The sequence below is a fragment of the Andrena cerasifolii genome, chromosome 8 (assembly GCF_050908995.1).
Source record: "Andrena cerasifolii isolate SP2316 chromosome 8, iyAndCera1_principal, whole genome shotgun sequence".
Classification (NCBI taxonomy): Eukaryota; Metazoa; Arthropoda; class Insecta; order Hymenoptera; family Andrenidae; genus Andrena; species Andrena cerasifolii.
In genome coordinates this window covers 9,328,470-9,340,402 of record NC_135125.1, presented here as the reverse complement: position 1 = coordinate 9,340,402, position 11,933 = coordinate 9,328,470, and the positions used below count along the sequence as shown (strand labels likewise).

General features: G+C 37.0%; 3 protein-coding genes across 8 annotated transcripts; 2 read left to right on the top strand and 1 right to left on the bottom strand.

The window, feature by feature from the left end:
- The first annotated feature begins 294 nt into the window (after positions 1-294).
- Kri (uracil phosphoribosyltransferase krishah) lies at positions 295-11,450 on the top strand. 3 transcript variants are annotated; one of them, XM_076818908.1, is made up of 8 exons: positions 295-513; positions 660-702; positions 1,162-1,311; positions 1,372-1,516; positions 1,674-1,804; positions 2,113-2,176; positions 9,566-9,856; positions 11,325-11,450. In XM_076818908.1, exons 1-7 carry the CDS (start codon positions 377-379, stop codon positions 9,625-9,627), a joined length of 732 nt encoding a protein of 243 aa, XP_076675023.1. In that variant the 5' UTR covers positions 295-376; the 3' UTR covers positions 9,628-9,856; positions 11,325-11,450. The 3 variants fall into 3 exon arrangements, with proteins under 3 accessions (XP_076675023.1, XP_076675025.1, XP_076675024.1); XM_076818909.1 differs by lacking the exons at positions 9,566-9,856; positions 11,325-11,450 and adding an exon at positions 5,863-6,697 and having other exon boundaries at positions 297-513; XM_076818910.1 differs by lacking the exons at positions 2,113-2,176; positions 9,566-9,856; positions 11,325-11,450 and adding an exon at positions 5,863-6,697.
- LOC143372580 (SH3 domain-binding glutamic acid-rich protein homolog) lies at positions 6,274-10,426 on the bottom strand. Of its 4 annotated transcripts, none has more exons than XR_013086316.1 (6): positions 10,043-10,426; positions 9,028-9,210; positions 8,733-8,879; positions 8,536-8,576; positions 8,111-8,351; positions 6,274-6,574 (listed from the first exon to the last, which is right to left on the bottom strand). XR_013086316.1 is itself a non-coding variant. In XM_076818911.1 (5 exons), exons 1-5 carry the CDS (start codon positions 10,085-10,087, stop codon positions 8,183-8,185), a joined length of 585 nt encoding a protein of 194 aa, XP_076675026.1. In that variant the 5' UTR covers positions 10,088-10,424; the 3' UTR covers positions 6,921-8,182. The 4 variants fall into 4 exon arrangements, 2 of the variants coding, with proteins under 2 accessions (XP_076675026.1, XP_076675028.1); XR_013086315.1 differs by lacking the exon at positions 6,274-6,574 and adding an exon at positions 6,921-7,928; XM_076818911.1 differs by lacking the exon at positions 6,274-6,574 and having other exon boundaries at positions 6,921-8,351; positions 10,043-10,424.
- Positions 10,682-11,746, top strand: Rpl37a (ribosomal protein L37A). The gene is made up of 3 exons (XM_076818914.1): positions 10,682-10,836; positions 11,325-11,453; positions 11,571-11,746. Exons 1-3 carry the CDS (start codon positions 10,834-10,836, stop codon positions 11,715-11,717), a joined length of 279 nt encoding a protein of 92 aa, XP_076675029.1. The 5' UTR covers positions 10,682-10,833; the 3' UTR covers positions 11,718-11,746.
- Positions 11,747-11,933: the final 187 nt, after the last annotated feature.

The following is an 11,933-nucleotide window of genomic DNA, read 5'->3' as shown; positions in this document are numbered from 1 at the left end:
GATTTGGGCGTAAGTGGAATACGCCCATGATTGGCTAAAGCAATTATTCTACTGTTTAATACAATGGCATAATAAATTGCGCCATATCTATAAGCTCATGCTTTTAAAATTCGAAATTATATTTGATTAATAATACAATTCGAAAACTTCAGTTATATGGTTACAAAGAGTGTGACAATAATTTGCCCGCTAGTAACAAAATCCAATGAGGCCTGCCAACCTTGTGGTAATAATTCAAGTAGCGCCAGTGAATTCATGGTACCCCTGGTCGCTATTTATTCTATTTTTTCTGTCTGCAGCATTTGCATTGCGCGCATCGCTGGAGAAACGTCTACGGCAGTCTACGGAGGTATTGCATGCACGTGAAGAATCCAATATGGGTAGCACGGAGATTATGTCGGTGACAAAGAAACCTAACGAAACCAACGATGTCAGCGACGTTTATGGGCCGAATTTGAAGATCCTTCCGTGCAACAATCAGGTGAAGGAGTTGCAAACTATATTGAGGGACAAGTAAGTAAATCGATCACGAATCATCATTCACTTTCCATACATTAAGGTTTTTTTTTTTAAATTTAAAAGCCGGCACGATGTCAGTGCGTTACGTCGTTCATTTCCCATTGAACAGATTAATTAAACACGATGCATCTCCGTTACAGAAACACCACGAGGAGCGACTTCAAGTTCTACGCCGACCGACTAGTGAGTTTGATTTTTCGTTTAATGACGCTATTCGATCGATTGTCACTCCCTTTTCACATAACTTTTGCCACTTTGAGATATTTATCGACGCAAAGCTTCGAATATCACGGAAGAAATTTACGCGCAAAGAAGAGTAGAAAGCCCTTTTTCCTGGGAAAGAGGTACGTCCTCGGCACCAACATGTCGTATTATACTTCGAATAACTGTATATTCATCGAAAATATGTAGTTAATTATATGCGAGGTACATTTTTCTTACCTTCTTCTTGGGTTCAAGGAATTCGTTGTCATTATGGCATTCCTGTTCTAATCTCATGCAAATACTGTTAAGGTATGCGTACTGATAACAATTGTGCTGCATAAGCAGGTCTCCTTGCGAGGGATGTGTATGTGACTTAGATTGTTATCATAGAAGGCGTAATTTATATGGCTCACTGTACGCAGATGTTGACAATTTTAGATAAGGCTGGTCATAGAAGAAAGTTTGAATCAATTACCGTTTTCCAAATGTGTGGTCACTACACCGACGGGAGCCAAGTACAACGGCTTGAAGTATCAGAAAGGAAACTGCGGTGTGTCCATAGTGAGAAGCGGAGAGGCCATGGAGCAGGTGAATTGCAAATTTCAGGCACCTTAATTCTTAGATCACATTAATCGCATCATTTTTTAGGGTTTGAGAGATTGCTGTCGTAGCATAAGAATTGGGAAAATATTAGTGGAAAGTGACGCGGACACTCACGAAGCCAAGGTGGTTTATGCAAAGTTTCCAGATGACATATCCGAGAGGAAAGTGTTGTTAATGTATCCGATAATGAGTAAGTGCAAGGTTCTACCTTCTAATTGTTAAGAATTGTTAATGTCCTGGTTCTTATTTATTGTACGCAAGTCGGCGAAGGTATAAGAATGCAAAATTATCCTTTTTCAAAGTACGCGTGCCTGCGTGCCGTAGAATTATAATGCTTTGATTTAAAGGTACTGGGAACACTGTGATAAAGGCAATAGCTATCCTGAAGGAGCATAATGTGCTGGAAGAAAATATCATTTTGTCAAACTTATTTTGTACGCCAATTGCTGCCAAATCTCTAGTCACTGCCTTCCCTCAGGTATGTTCCCTATGCATGAAGTACGAACGCACAGCAATGATTTACAGAAACGTTTAGTGCATCATAAGTTTCTCATTCCTGTGCAACTCCACAATTATCAACCAAATTCAGTATCAAGTTCTAACATTTTACATTTCACATAATTCGATTATAAACAATTTTTAGTTAATTTTATTAGGAGTATTACCAAATTTATGTGTGCAGCATCGTTGTAGCAGGGCAGCAGAAATCAGTGTGCAAATCATGCTACATTTGTAAGCTGCGAATGCATCTGAATTTTTTCAGTGAAATTAAATTCCTTTTTACAGATGAAGATATTGACATCGGAGATTCATAGTGTAGCTCCAAATCATTTCGGACAGAAATACTTTGGTACGGATTAACTAAATTTTATTAGTATATGAATTTATAAGTTAGTGCATACAATAGAAAAATAAATTAACAGAAAATCAGTCGCAGAAGGTGGTATTTTACATGGAAATACATAGAAAAGTACATTTTGGAGAAGATTTATATACAGGCACTTCGTTTTTGGTATTGCCAATGCTGGCTTCTATAAGTTACCAATTTCGGTACAGAGAAGATAAAAACTACAATAGAAACTAAAAAAATACAATTCTCACAATCCATATCGCACTGTCGTATTATTAATTTCTATGCCTTCTGCGAGGTGTACATAATTATAATTATCGTTACTGGCACCTGATAGGTGTCATATGCATAATACTTAACATATTAAATACCGGTGTCTATCGCTAATAGCGAGCATATTCTATGATAGTTACAGCAGTATTTTGCTTTGTGGTTTTGTTCTTATCTGTAAGATGTTTATTCCACCATCGCCATTCTTAAAATCTATAATTAAAAGGTATTTATGCGTATTAGACACGTAGAAATCAGTTGAATGTACAATGTTTATTTAATAGTGTTTAATATTTAAAAGAAACTCTGCATGTGACTTAAAATAGATTTTACGTAGCAAAAAATTATAATTTCGCATAATATTTTATTTATTTATTTATGCTTTAATGATTAAAGGAAAGAACTTGATTGGCACTTTTTACGCCCGAGTTACATGCATCATGAACGTGTATATTTATATTTCAGTTTAATTTTAGTCCCTGTATATCTCTAAGAAACCTATATGCAGTTTATACTTTTGTAACTTAAAGACTGTCGTAGACTTCTTAATGCACCTAGCGATGGCTGTGGGTGCAGCACAAAAAAGTATGTAGAATAAACAGAATACGAAAGAATTCTACAGCTTTGGCAATACTATACCACTTTGAGAAATTGAGAAATTATTATTGCATAATAGCATTTATCTTCGCATGTATACATTATATATGCTTTCTTTTTATATCTCGTTGCAAACATATAAAATCGCCACTTGACAAGTAACGCCGAATATTCTACTGTTTCCTAAAGGGAACACGTTGAAACGTGTGTTTGCTAGTTTCTGATTTACAATCAATTTTCCCGAAGCGAACACGTTTTCATTCGTTGCGTTAACATCGAAGTTTCAATTCTCAATTTCAACAATGCGTGAGTGTGTATGATATAAATGTACTATGCTTTCATGTATATAATTTACTGCAAACGTATGTTACGGACAATGTGCTTAATATTTTTATTTAAGAGATTTTGTTTAAGAGATCGTGAACTTTCTGCAGACTGATTTTCTGCTCTTAATGTAGGACTGTAAGTAATGTTTCATTTTACTATTGCTTAATCGAAGTAAATCAATCGTGTCCCGATTGATTAATCTTCTCAGCATAATATACCAGTTCAAATTTGTTTTCTATTTTTTACTCTACGTATTGTAAACTGTGAATTTCAAACGCGATAAGACGAGTATCCCCGTGTAAAGACGCATTACGTCGAGCGTAAGATGTGCCACTAGGTATTCCTCAAAGTATGTATCACATATGGAACCTATATATCACGTATAATTATTTATTAAAGCCACAGATCCAGTAAAGAATCGTGACTGATACTTGTCAACGTTACGTGAATTAGAACGCGTATGTGATATAAATTTCGGGGATTTCAAAATTGTTTTTCTCCACCTACTGAGCTTTTTCTCAAACGGTACACGAATTCACAGTAATCTTCTCGATTTTCACTTTTTTTTTGTCATTACGAATAATACATAATTTGTAAGCATACTATAATCAGTCTATAATATGAACTACAGTGCTTGAGACTCTGCATAATAACAACACGTGCATAATATTTTTGGTATAATGTAACAAGGAACTTAAAATACTGCAAAATATTTCATTGTCCAAGTGGCATAGCACAATTTTTATTCAACATTTGAAAATACGGTCTGCATAATACGGCACTCCTTTTACAGGTGCAAATAGTAATCTTAAGAGAAATTTTTTGTTAAATATCGTTATGACGACTGGCTATACAAATCTACTGTCTTAGAAATCATGTGTCTCACTTTAGGCGAACGTCCGGTCCACAGCATCGGCGCATGCAGTTTAAAATTTATTTTGGCAAATATCGTACGAAGTACTTTCTTACCTCTATTTATGGCGGTACTTATTAAAGGATAGTTCTCTTTTATGTTGAAAACTTATCGAATCTATTAATGAGATAGTGAGCTGCCGAAATTCGGATATTATTTTGTTATTTAATTTGTATGAGTAATATTGTACATTAAGAGAGATATTTATTTTACGATAAAGAGAAAGCATTGCACTACAATCGAACAGAATCGGAAAACTATTTGCGGTACCAAGCATCATCCTTCGCATCATCTTCTACAGTAGCGATCATTGCATTTTTAATTTTTCTTCTACCTTTCGTTCAAGTAATCGTACGTATTGATGATTCTACTCATATTTGTTTGAATACATACTAATAGTGCCTGGATAAGTATAAAGTTTATGGTGGACTTTTAAAAGTGCGTCCGTTGAAATGATGTATCACTACTAATGCAGATACTAATTTGTTCTAATTTCGGTTTTTTTTTTGTGAAAAGTAACTCGACAAAGTAGGGAATGCTTTTCACAAATATTACGCGCTACTAAAGTATATACTAATTTACAAACTACGAGAAACGTTGAAACAGATCATAATGAAGCTTACCGCGACGTGTATTAATCAGATCCTTTGTGTGGTTGTTGAATGGTGTCTAGAATTGATTATGCAGCTTTGATACGTAGCAGACTCTCGCTATTTTTTATTTTTACACTTCTTAATTAATTCTGTTTTGCTATTCCATATTTTTTTGAATTACAAGACGCATTGAAGTTCGAATTTCGAGGTCTCTACAGCGCCGTTAAAAAACAATTTACCCTACCGCGTACCTACAAGAAAGCTGCATTACAGTATCTAGAATTGTGATTTTAGAAATCACACGTGAACTACGTGCATTGTATTACGTCATTTGAGTGTACAAAAATATCTGTTATTACGAACAATATTTGTATACTTGTTATATTGTGCGTTACTTCTGAGTAACTTTCAACATTTGATATTAGTTTTTGCATTCACAATGAATGTGTACTAGCAAAGATGTTGTATAATATGTATACATTAAAAAATATGAATAAATATGCACAGCAAGTACTAATGACCTAACTAATAAATTATCTAAACAAAAATAAACAAAATTCTATAAAAAGAATATACGCCTTTGTTTTTGATTTTTTTTTCTTTATTCACTTAAAAACAGAAGAGATGCCATTTCTATACCATCACTCTCACTTTCAACCGATAGGATCATAACTGAAAAGGAAACGTCAACCTTTGTATAACTCTCTCTGTCATTTCAGTGTCACTTTTTCTCGCAACGTTCTATGTCTAAACATCCATTGTAAGAATTAAACGTCAATCGTGCTTTCACACTTATCGAATTAAAATTCAACCGTTTGTTTACCGAAGACGATCAAGTACTTCTCTGAGAGCATAGAGAATGTTTCTTAACGATTCACGAATTTGTTTCAAATTACTTTAGCGTTTTGTATGTCGTTGTAATTAATTATATTATAAAAGGTTCTCATAAGTATCACCAAAAACACATCGAAAATTATTGTTTTCAGGCTGTTCTCGTTTCATCGCAGGAGAGACTGCAAACATTCAAGGGAAAGATATTTGAGGAATTTATATTATGCGCCTCACACAGATCTTAGGGTTTAATCTCACTCTGTTAACGAACAAATTTGAATTGACAATAACTGCATAGTAGGACATGATGGAACGTATTCTCTAAGAATAATCGCACCACACGTTTATTGTTGCTTTAATCGAGTCTAATTTATACATTGAATTTGAACGGAGTCTGCTCCTTGAACATTTTCAAGTGTGCCCCTTGTTACGATATTCATAAGGTACACGCAACTGTAGATATTTTCTTTTCATATTTATTAGCATTAATACTAGTCGTTTAATTACCGTTGACACAAACAGATACTTATAATTTACAAAGCAAATAAATAATACGAATAATATAATTGTTAACATATATAGTTTATTAGATACTGAAAATAATACAGAACGGAAAATATATGTATACGATTTATAATGCATTATGAATTAATGTATTAATAATATGTTACTTACCACATCGTGTGATAGACGTTCCTGGAATGAAAGTTTCATCACCTTTGTATCTGCATAATTTTACTGTTTAACAAGTCACGTATCTTCCTTGCGAAATCTTTTGTACAAATGTTAGTACTCTGCAATGTATGTATCCAGAGTGTCTCTTAGATTGCAAAACTGATGTACGTACGGGATTACTTAAACAGATTTCTTAAATTTCCGTTATGATATTTATTAGTAAAGTTTCATATGCATGTAACAATGATCAGCATGATTCATATACATCATGTGTAATGAATTATTATTTTTTCGTAAATATACATTTCGAATATATCGTGTTAAAATTTATTAACTGCAATGCTCGTGTCCAACACCTATTACTTACGGATATAATCGTTCTACGATAACAACGTGGTAGACATTCTCGATTTATTTCAGAAAAAGCTTTTGTAATTCTCTTTCTAGTTCATCTGTAGTAGCAAATTTTTCATATTCAAGAAGCTGCGATATGATGCTACATTAAAATTAGTCAGGCTTATTATCTCGTGCACAATCATTACGTCATAAACTTTGTATCTTATGTTTCTTTTATTCTCGTAACAAAACAGTTTCGTAACACTTGCGTAAAGCTTCGATTTGTTCGTGATTAATACCTGCCTATTATTTTATCAGCAAGTGGGTGGTACATAGAAAATAAACTGTTTCAAGCTGTCTGGACTAAGCTTCGGTACTAAGCTTCGTAGAGACGATCGGAAGTAGGCCTTTGATAAAAGGGTCTCGGATTCTCAACAATTCGGTGTACTGGATATTTAATTGGCCTCTAAGTAAATAGCTTGAGCGTAAGAAAAGTAAACGAGCTATTGCGATTATAAATTACGCTACACACGCTTCATTTCCATTTCCCCCCGGGGATGTCTGTACGAACCGGATTAAAAATAATATGGACAGTAATGAATTCGTATGCAATTTCGTCCGATGCGTTATGCAAAACTAAGAAATCTGCCCTAAATTAATCCTAACTTGCTTAGAAATAATATCAAGAAATATTTTAAGATGTACTCGATAATAAAGAATTATTAGTGCGCATGATGAAATTGATAAAAATTGATAAAAATTGGTAAAATCGATTACAACTAATTTTGCGTCGTCTTTTGTAATAATTGCATCCTATGCAAAACTGAGTGTCGTACTGTCCAAATTTCATTACGCAACAGGAAGCCGTTAAAAACTTTTTATAAAACCAAGAGAATGAGATCTAAGAATTAAAAATAAATGACTATCACATTCTACGTTCGATATTATGGAAGCCGTTTTTACTACGAATGACAAACGAAGAGTTCGCATTTAAAAATGATTTCGAAATAGGATGAGTCTAACAGATAGGACAGAAAGCATTCTCGGTACAGAAAATGTATTATCTCCTAGCGCATCGTTAGAGTCGTAATTAAAAGTAACAAGCAAGACAATATACATAATGCAAAATGTCGACATATGAAATTAAAAAAAAATTTATTATCTAGTGATATGAATGAGGATGAAATCGGTCCATATCTTCTAGCCAGACCTATTGAAAATTTGTCGATGAAAAATCGTACTCGTTTGCAATATAAAATAGCTCTATAAAATTACCGCTTATACTTCATTTATACTGTTCATTCGATATAATTTCTGCGTCGCAGACATATTATCTTGGCAGTACCTTCACTCAGCCTTAGAAATGTGATAGATATAGCTTTTATAAAATACCCTTATCGATGGAAAACCAAGGATGTCGAAAAGGTGTGAAACGTCCCACTGTCATATGGGCAAATTTCACACCTACTCTTCCTTTTCCTGGTCGTCGGATTTCTCTTCGTTTTTATCCGCATTCTCCTCTGTGTGCTCTGCATTCTGTTCAGGCACAATCTCCGTCCCGCCGTCGTGCTCTACTGGTTTAGATCCATCTGACTGTACATTTTCATTTGGCAGAGTTGTCCTTTCCTCTACACTGAGACGACGAAAGAAGGAAGTGTTAGAATGATCTAATACGAAAGCTATTATTTTTAAAACGGTAGTTATATGCGCGAGGAGCGCTCGCCTTTTTTATTTACACTATACTTAGAGTTATAGCTATTACCTAATTTAAATGAATGATTACAGAATTATGCAATCGGCGTGACTATAGCGCTTACCTTTCTGCTTGCAGTGCAGCTGCATCTTTCTCTGTGGAAGGCTAAAATAAACATGTATTAGTTAGTACGGACAGAGTGTAAATTTAGTGCCAAGGGCAGGGCACAGATACATAACTAAAATGATTGTAAGTTGATTGAAAGTTCTAATAACTTCCTCGGCAATCGTCGAGCTATGTTAAAGCGACGGTAACATTTACCTCTCGACTTGTGGTGTTCCCGTTTTCTTGAATATCCTTACTCTGCTTCGAATCTACACCAGTTTCTGATGCGCTGGCAGGCGGCGCCACTTTCAAAAACTCTTCCAGCTCGTCTATTTCATTCGCCAAATCGAAGTCCTCGTAATCCTGCGAGACGGTTTTCGTTATAAGCATTTATAGATCAAGCGTAAAATTCACAGGCTTCTAGAAATTTGTGTAGAGCACGAGAACGTAGAAGTAGTTCTCTGCCAGTGATTGAATTACAACTCGTGGGAATGCTCGCAAGGATAATTACCCCACAGTAGTCGTCCTCGTTAAATATTTGTGGAGGTAACGGATATTTGCTGTCTCTCGCGATACTATTTGTCTGCATAAATTCCTTTTCTAATTCCTTCCCTGGCTCCGTTATATCAATGGTTTCGTATTCTACATTTTTGCTATCTAATATCATCAAAACTCGCTGTTGCCTTTTTTTCACCTGAAAGAATGGTAAAATATCATTTCGAGCCCAAACCAGAAGAAACGATAACGCAGCGTGGAGCCTGTTTAATCAGATAAAATCGAATATTCAATCGTTCGATCGAAAGCACACATTCCTATCGATCTTATCAACAATCGCGAACGTCATAAACTAATCGATATTAAAATAAACTGCCACATATGGACACGACGGAAGATCGAAACGACAACTGCGGAAGAGAATAAAGAGATCGATCACGTCCGACGCGCTGAATCCCTATAAATCCTCAACATAAACATTCATCGAAAATTGTTCAATTACCCAGCACCCAGGGCTTTATTTCCCACGACTAATCTCCTCGTTTCCGTTCTAGGATCCCCCGCGTACGTTTCCACCGTTGCCTACATACAGCATTTCACGTTCCACTTGGCGTAAAGCGTATTGTTCGAGATCATCGGGGTCTAGCATATGTACGTTTCCGCGACGCACCGAGGGTGCATCCTGAGCCGTAGGAGAGGTGCATCTCGATGGACGATAAGCGGATCGTTCCGCGCGTCGCATCGGATAACAAGATCTACGGCCAGTGACAGCGTCGCATCGTAAATCGACGCTACGGCCGCCGTAGTCACCGATGTAACCCGATCCAACGTAGCCGTGAAATATCGTAAGAATTCAGGTGCCCGGTAAATCTGGCATTCTCCTCGAGTCCCCGCGCATACATGCACGCGCGCACCCACACACGCAAACATACACGCACCCTTTCTCTCTCGCTCTATCTTTTTCTAGCTCTGCGCTCTCGCGCAAAATATCGTTAATGCTCCGTCGGTCGCGGTGGGTGTTTCGCACTCACTTCCTTGTTGCCGCTGATACCCGATATGTAGATTTTCACGACCATCGTTAGCCGGGGGTGGCGCCTTCCTACCAATTGACACGCTCGCACTCCTGCTCGGTGTGTGCCACGATTAGCGGTTCCGCGGAGTGATAAGCGATCAGTTGAATCACGCTATAGGCTATTAGAGATCACCGACGATGAGCAACACTGATTTAACGCGCACGGGCCAGGGCTGGTCTGGGATCCACTGGCTACGTCATATTTCAGGCCGGTTTAACGAGTGTTCTCATGCGCGGGGCGCGCGCGAATCCTTTCCTCTACGCGGCCGCGATCCAACTGGCGATCCTGACAACGGGCCGTATGCACTCCTCGTCGAGATCTAACGGTGCAGGTATCGGGGTCAGACCGTACAGCCACCAAATACGTGGAAATTTTTCGACGGGGGCCAGGATTGCATACCCGCCGTCACTGCGCCGTTGCTCGCTTTAGCAGATTTTTTTTTTAAACGCGTCGCAGCTTTCAGTTCGATTGGAATCGCGATTGGGGTTCGTTATTGGGATCGGTTTCGCGGTAATCGCGACAAGGATTGTACACTGGTGGGATTGCGTTTCGTTGCCAGTGAAGATGAGTAAAGAAGTACGGACGAATACGCGCTGGTTTATTATCTGTAAGGTGTGATTTGAATTCGCGCTTTCCGTGAATGCGCCATGCGTCGCGACTTCCGGTGAATGGCGTGCGCGATGGAGATCGGGCTTTAGAGTCTCTGCCTTTTTCCGGTTCTTTTGGAACGTACCTTATAATTGTGTGAAATGGTAAGAATAGTTATCGACGAATATTTTGTGAATCTTGTTGAAATATAGATTGAATCGTACGCGTTCTGGTTAAGAAGATCATTGGCAATGCTCCGATACGTATATTGTGCAATATTATTTATGTCGAAGACGACTGTGTTGAATTTATGATTGGAGGTTACGTTTGGTTAACCTCGCTGAATAATCAGTCTGTTACTCAATTCTTCGTAGTAAATAAGCGTTCAATGGGACAGACGTGCAGTGTTTCGACGCACTTGATTTGTTGTATGCTAAATAATTATTCGAAAAATTCAAACAATGCCGTAACAATCTCACCTGACTTAACCTATACGTTTACTGTTTTCTTTTCACGATAAACTTTATGTAGCGATGTGCTTAGTTACATCAAATGCTTCAAGTTGTAATTAAACTTCAAAACAGTGCATTAGTTGTTCCTCATTTCGATAATTGCATTAAGTTTACAAAATACATTTATTTCCGATTGCCAGGCGAAACGCACGAAGAAGGTTGGAATCACCGGGAAGTATGGTACCCGATATGGTGCCTCCCTCAGGAAGATGGTTAAGAAGATGGAAATCACCCAACACAGCAAATACACTTGCACATTCTGCGGCAAGGTAAGAAATAATAATTCTCGAGTCTATTTTTCAAAGAGGATTATAAAAATTGCCTGGTTTACAATACTTGTATCTACTTTGCGAGTCTCACAGTAGAATTTACATGTTTCACGATAGGATGCCATGAAGCGAAGTGTCGTTGGAATTTGGTCCTGCAAACGGTGTAAAAGGACAGTTGCAGGAGGTGCATGGGTTTATTCTACCACTGCAGCTGCGTCTGTCAGATCCGCAGTTAGGAGATTGCGTGAAGTTAAGGAGCAATAAGTAAATATAATAAATATCTTGTAATAATATTCCATGTTTTTCCTTTTCTTGAACCCTCGATTCATTATTAGAATCATGATTCTGATAATAGAAATGCGATACATAATCATAGATTGTTTTAAGCGATATTCGATGGTATAAATCAGAGTTTTACCTTTATTTGATTCAAAAATTATTTCAGTCGCACATCAAAACCATAATCCACATATTATCTCT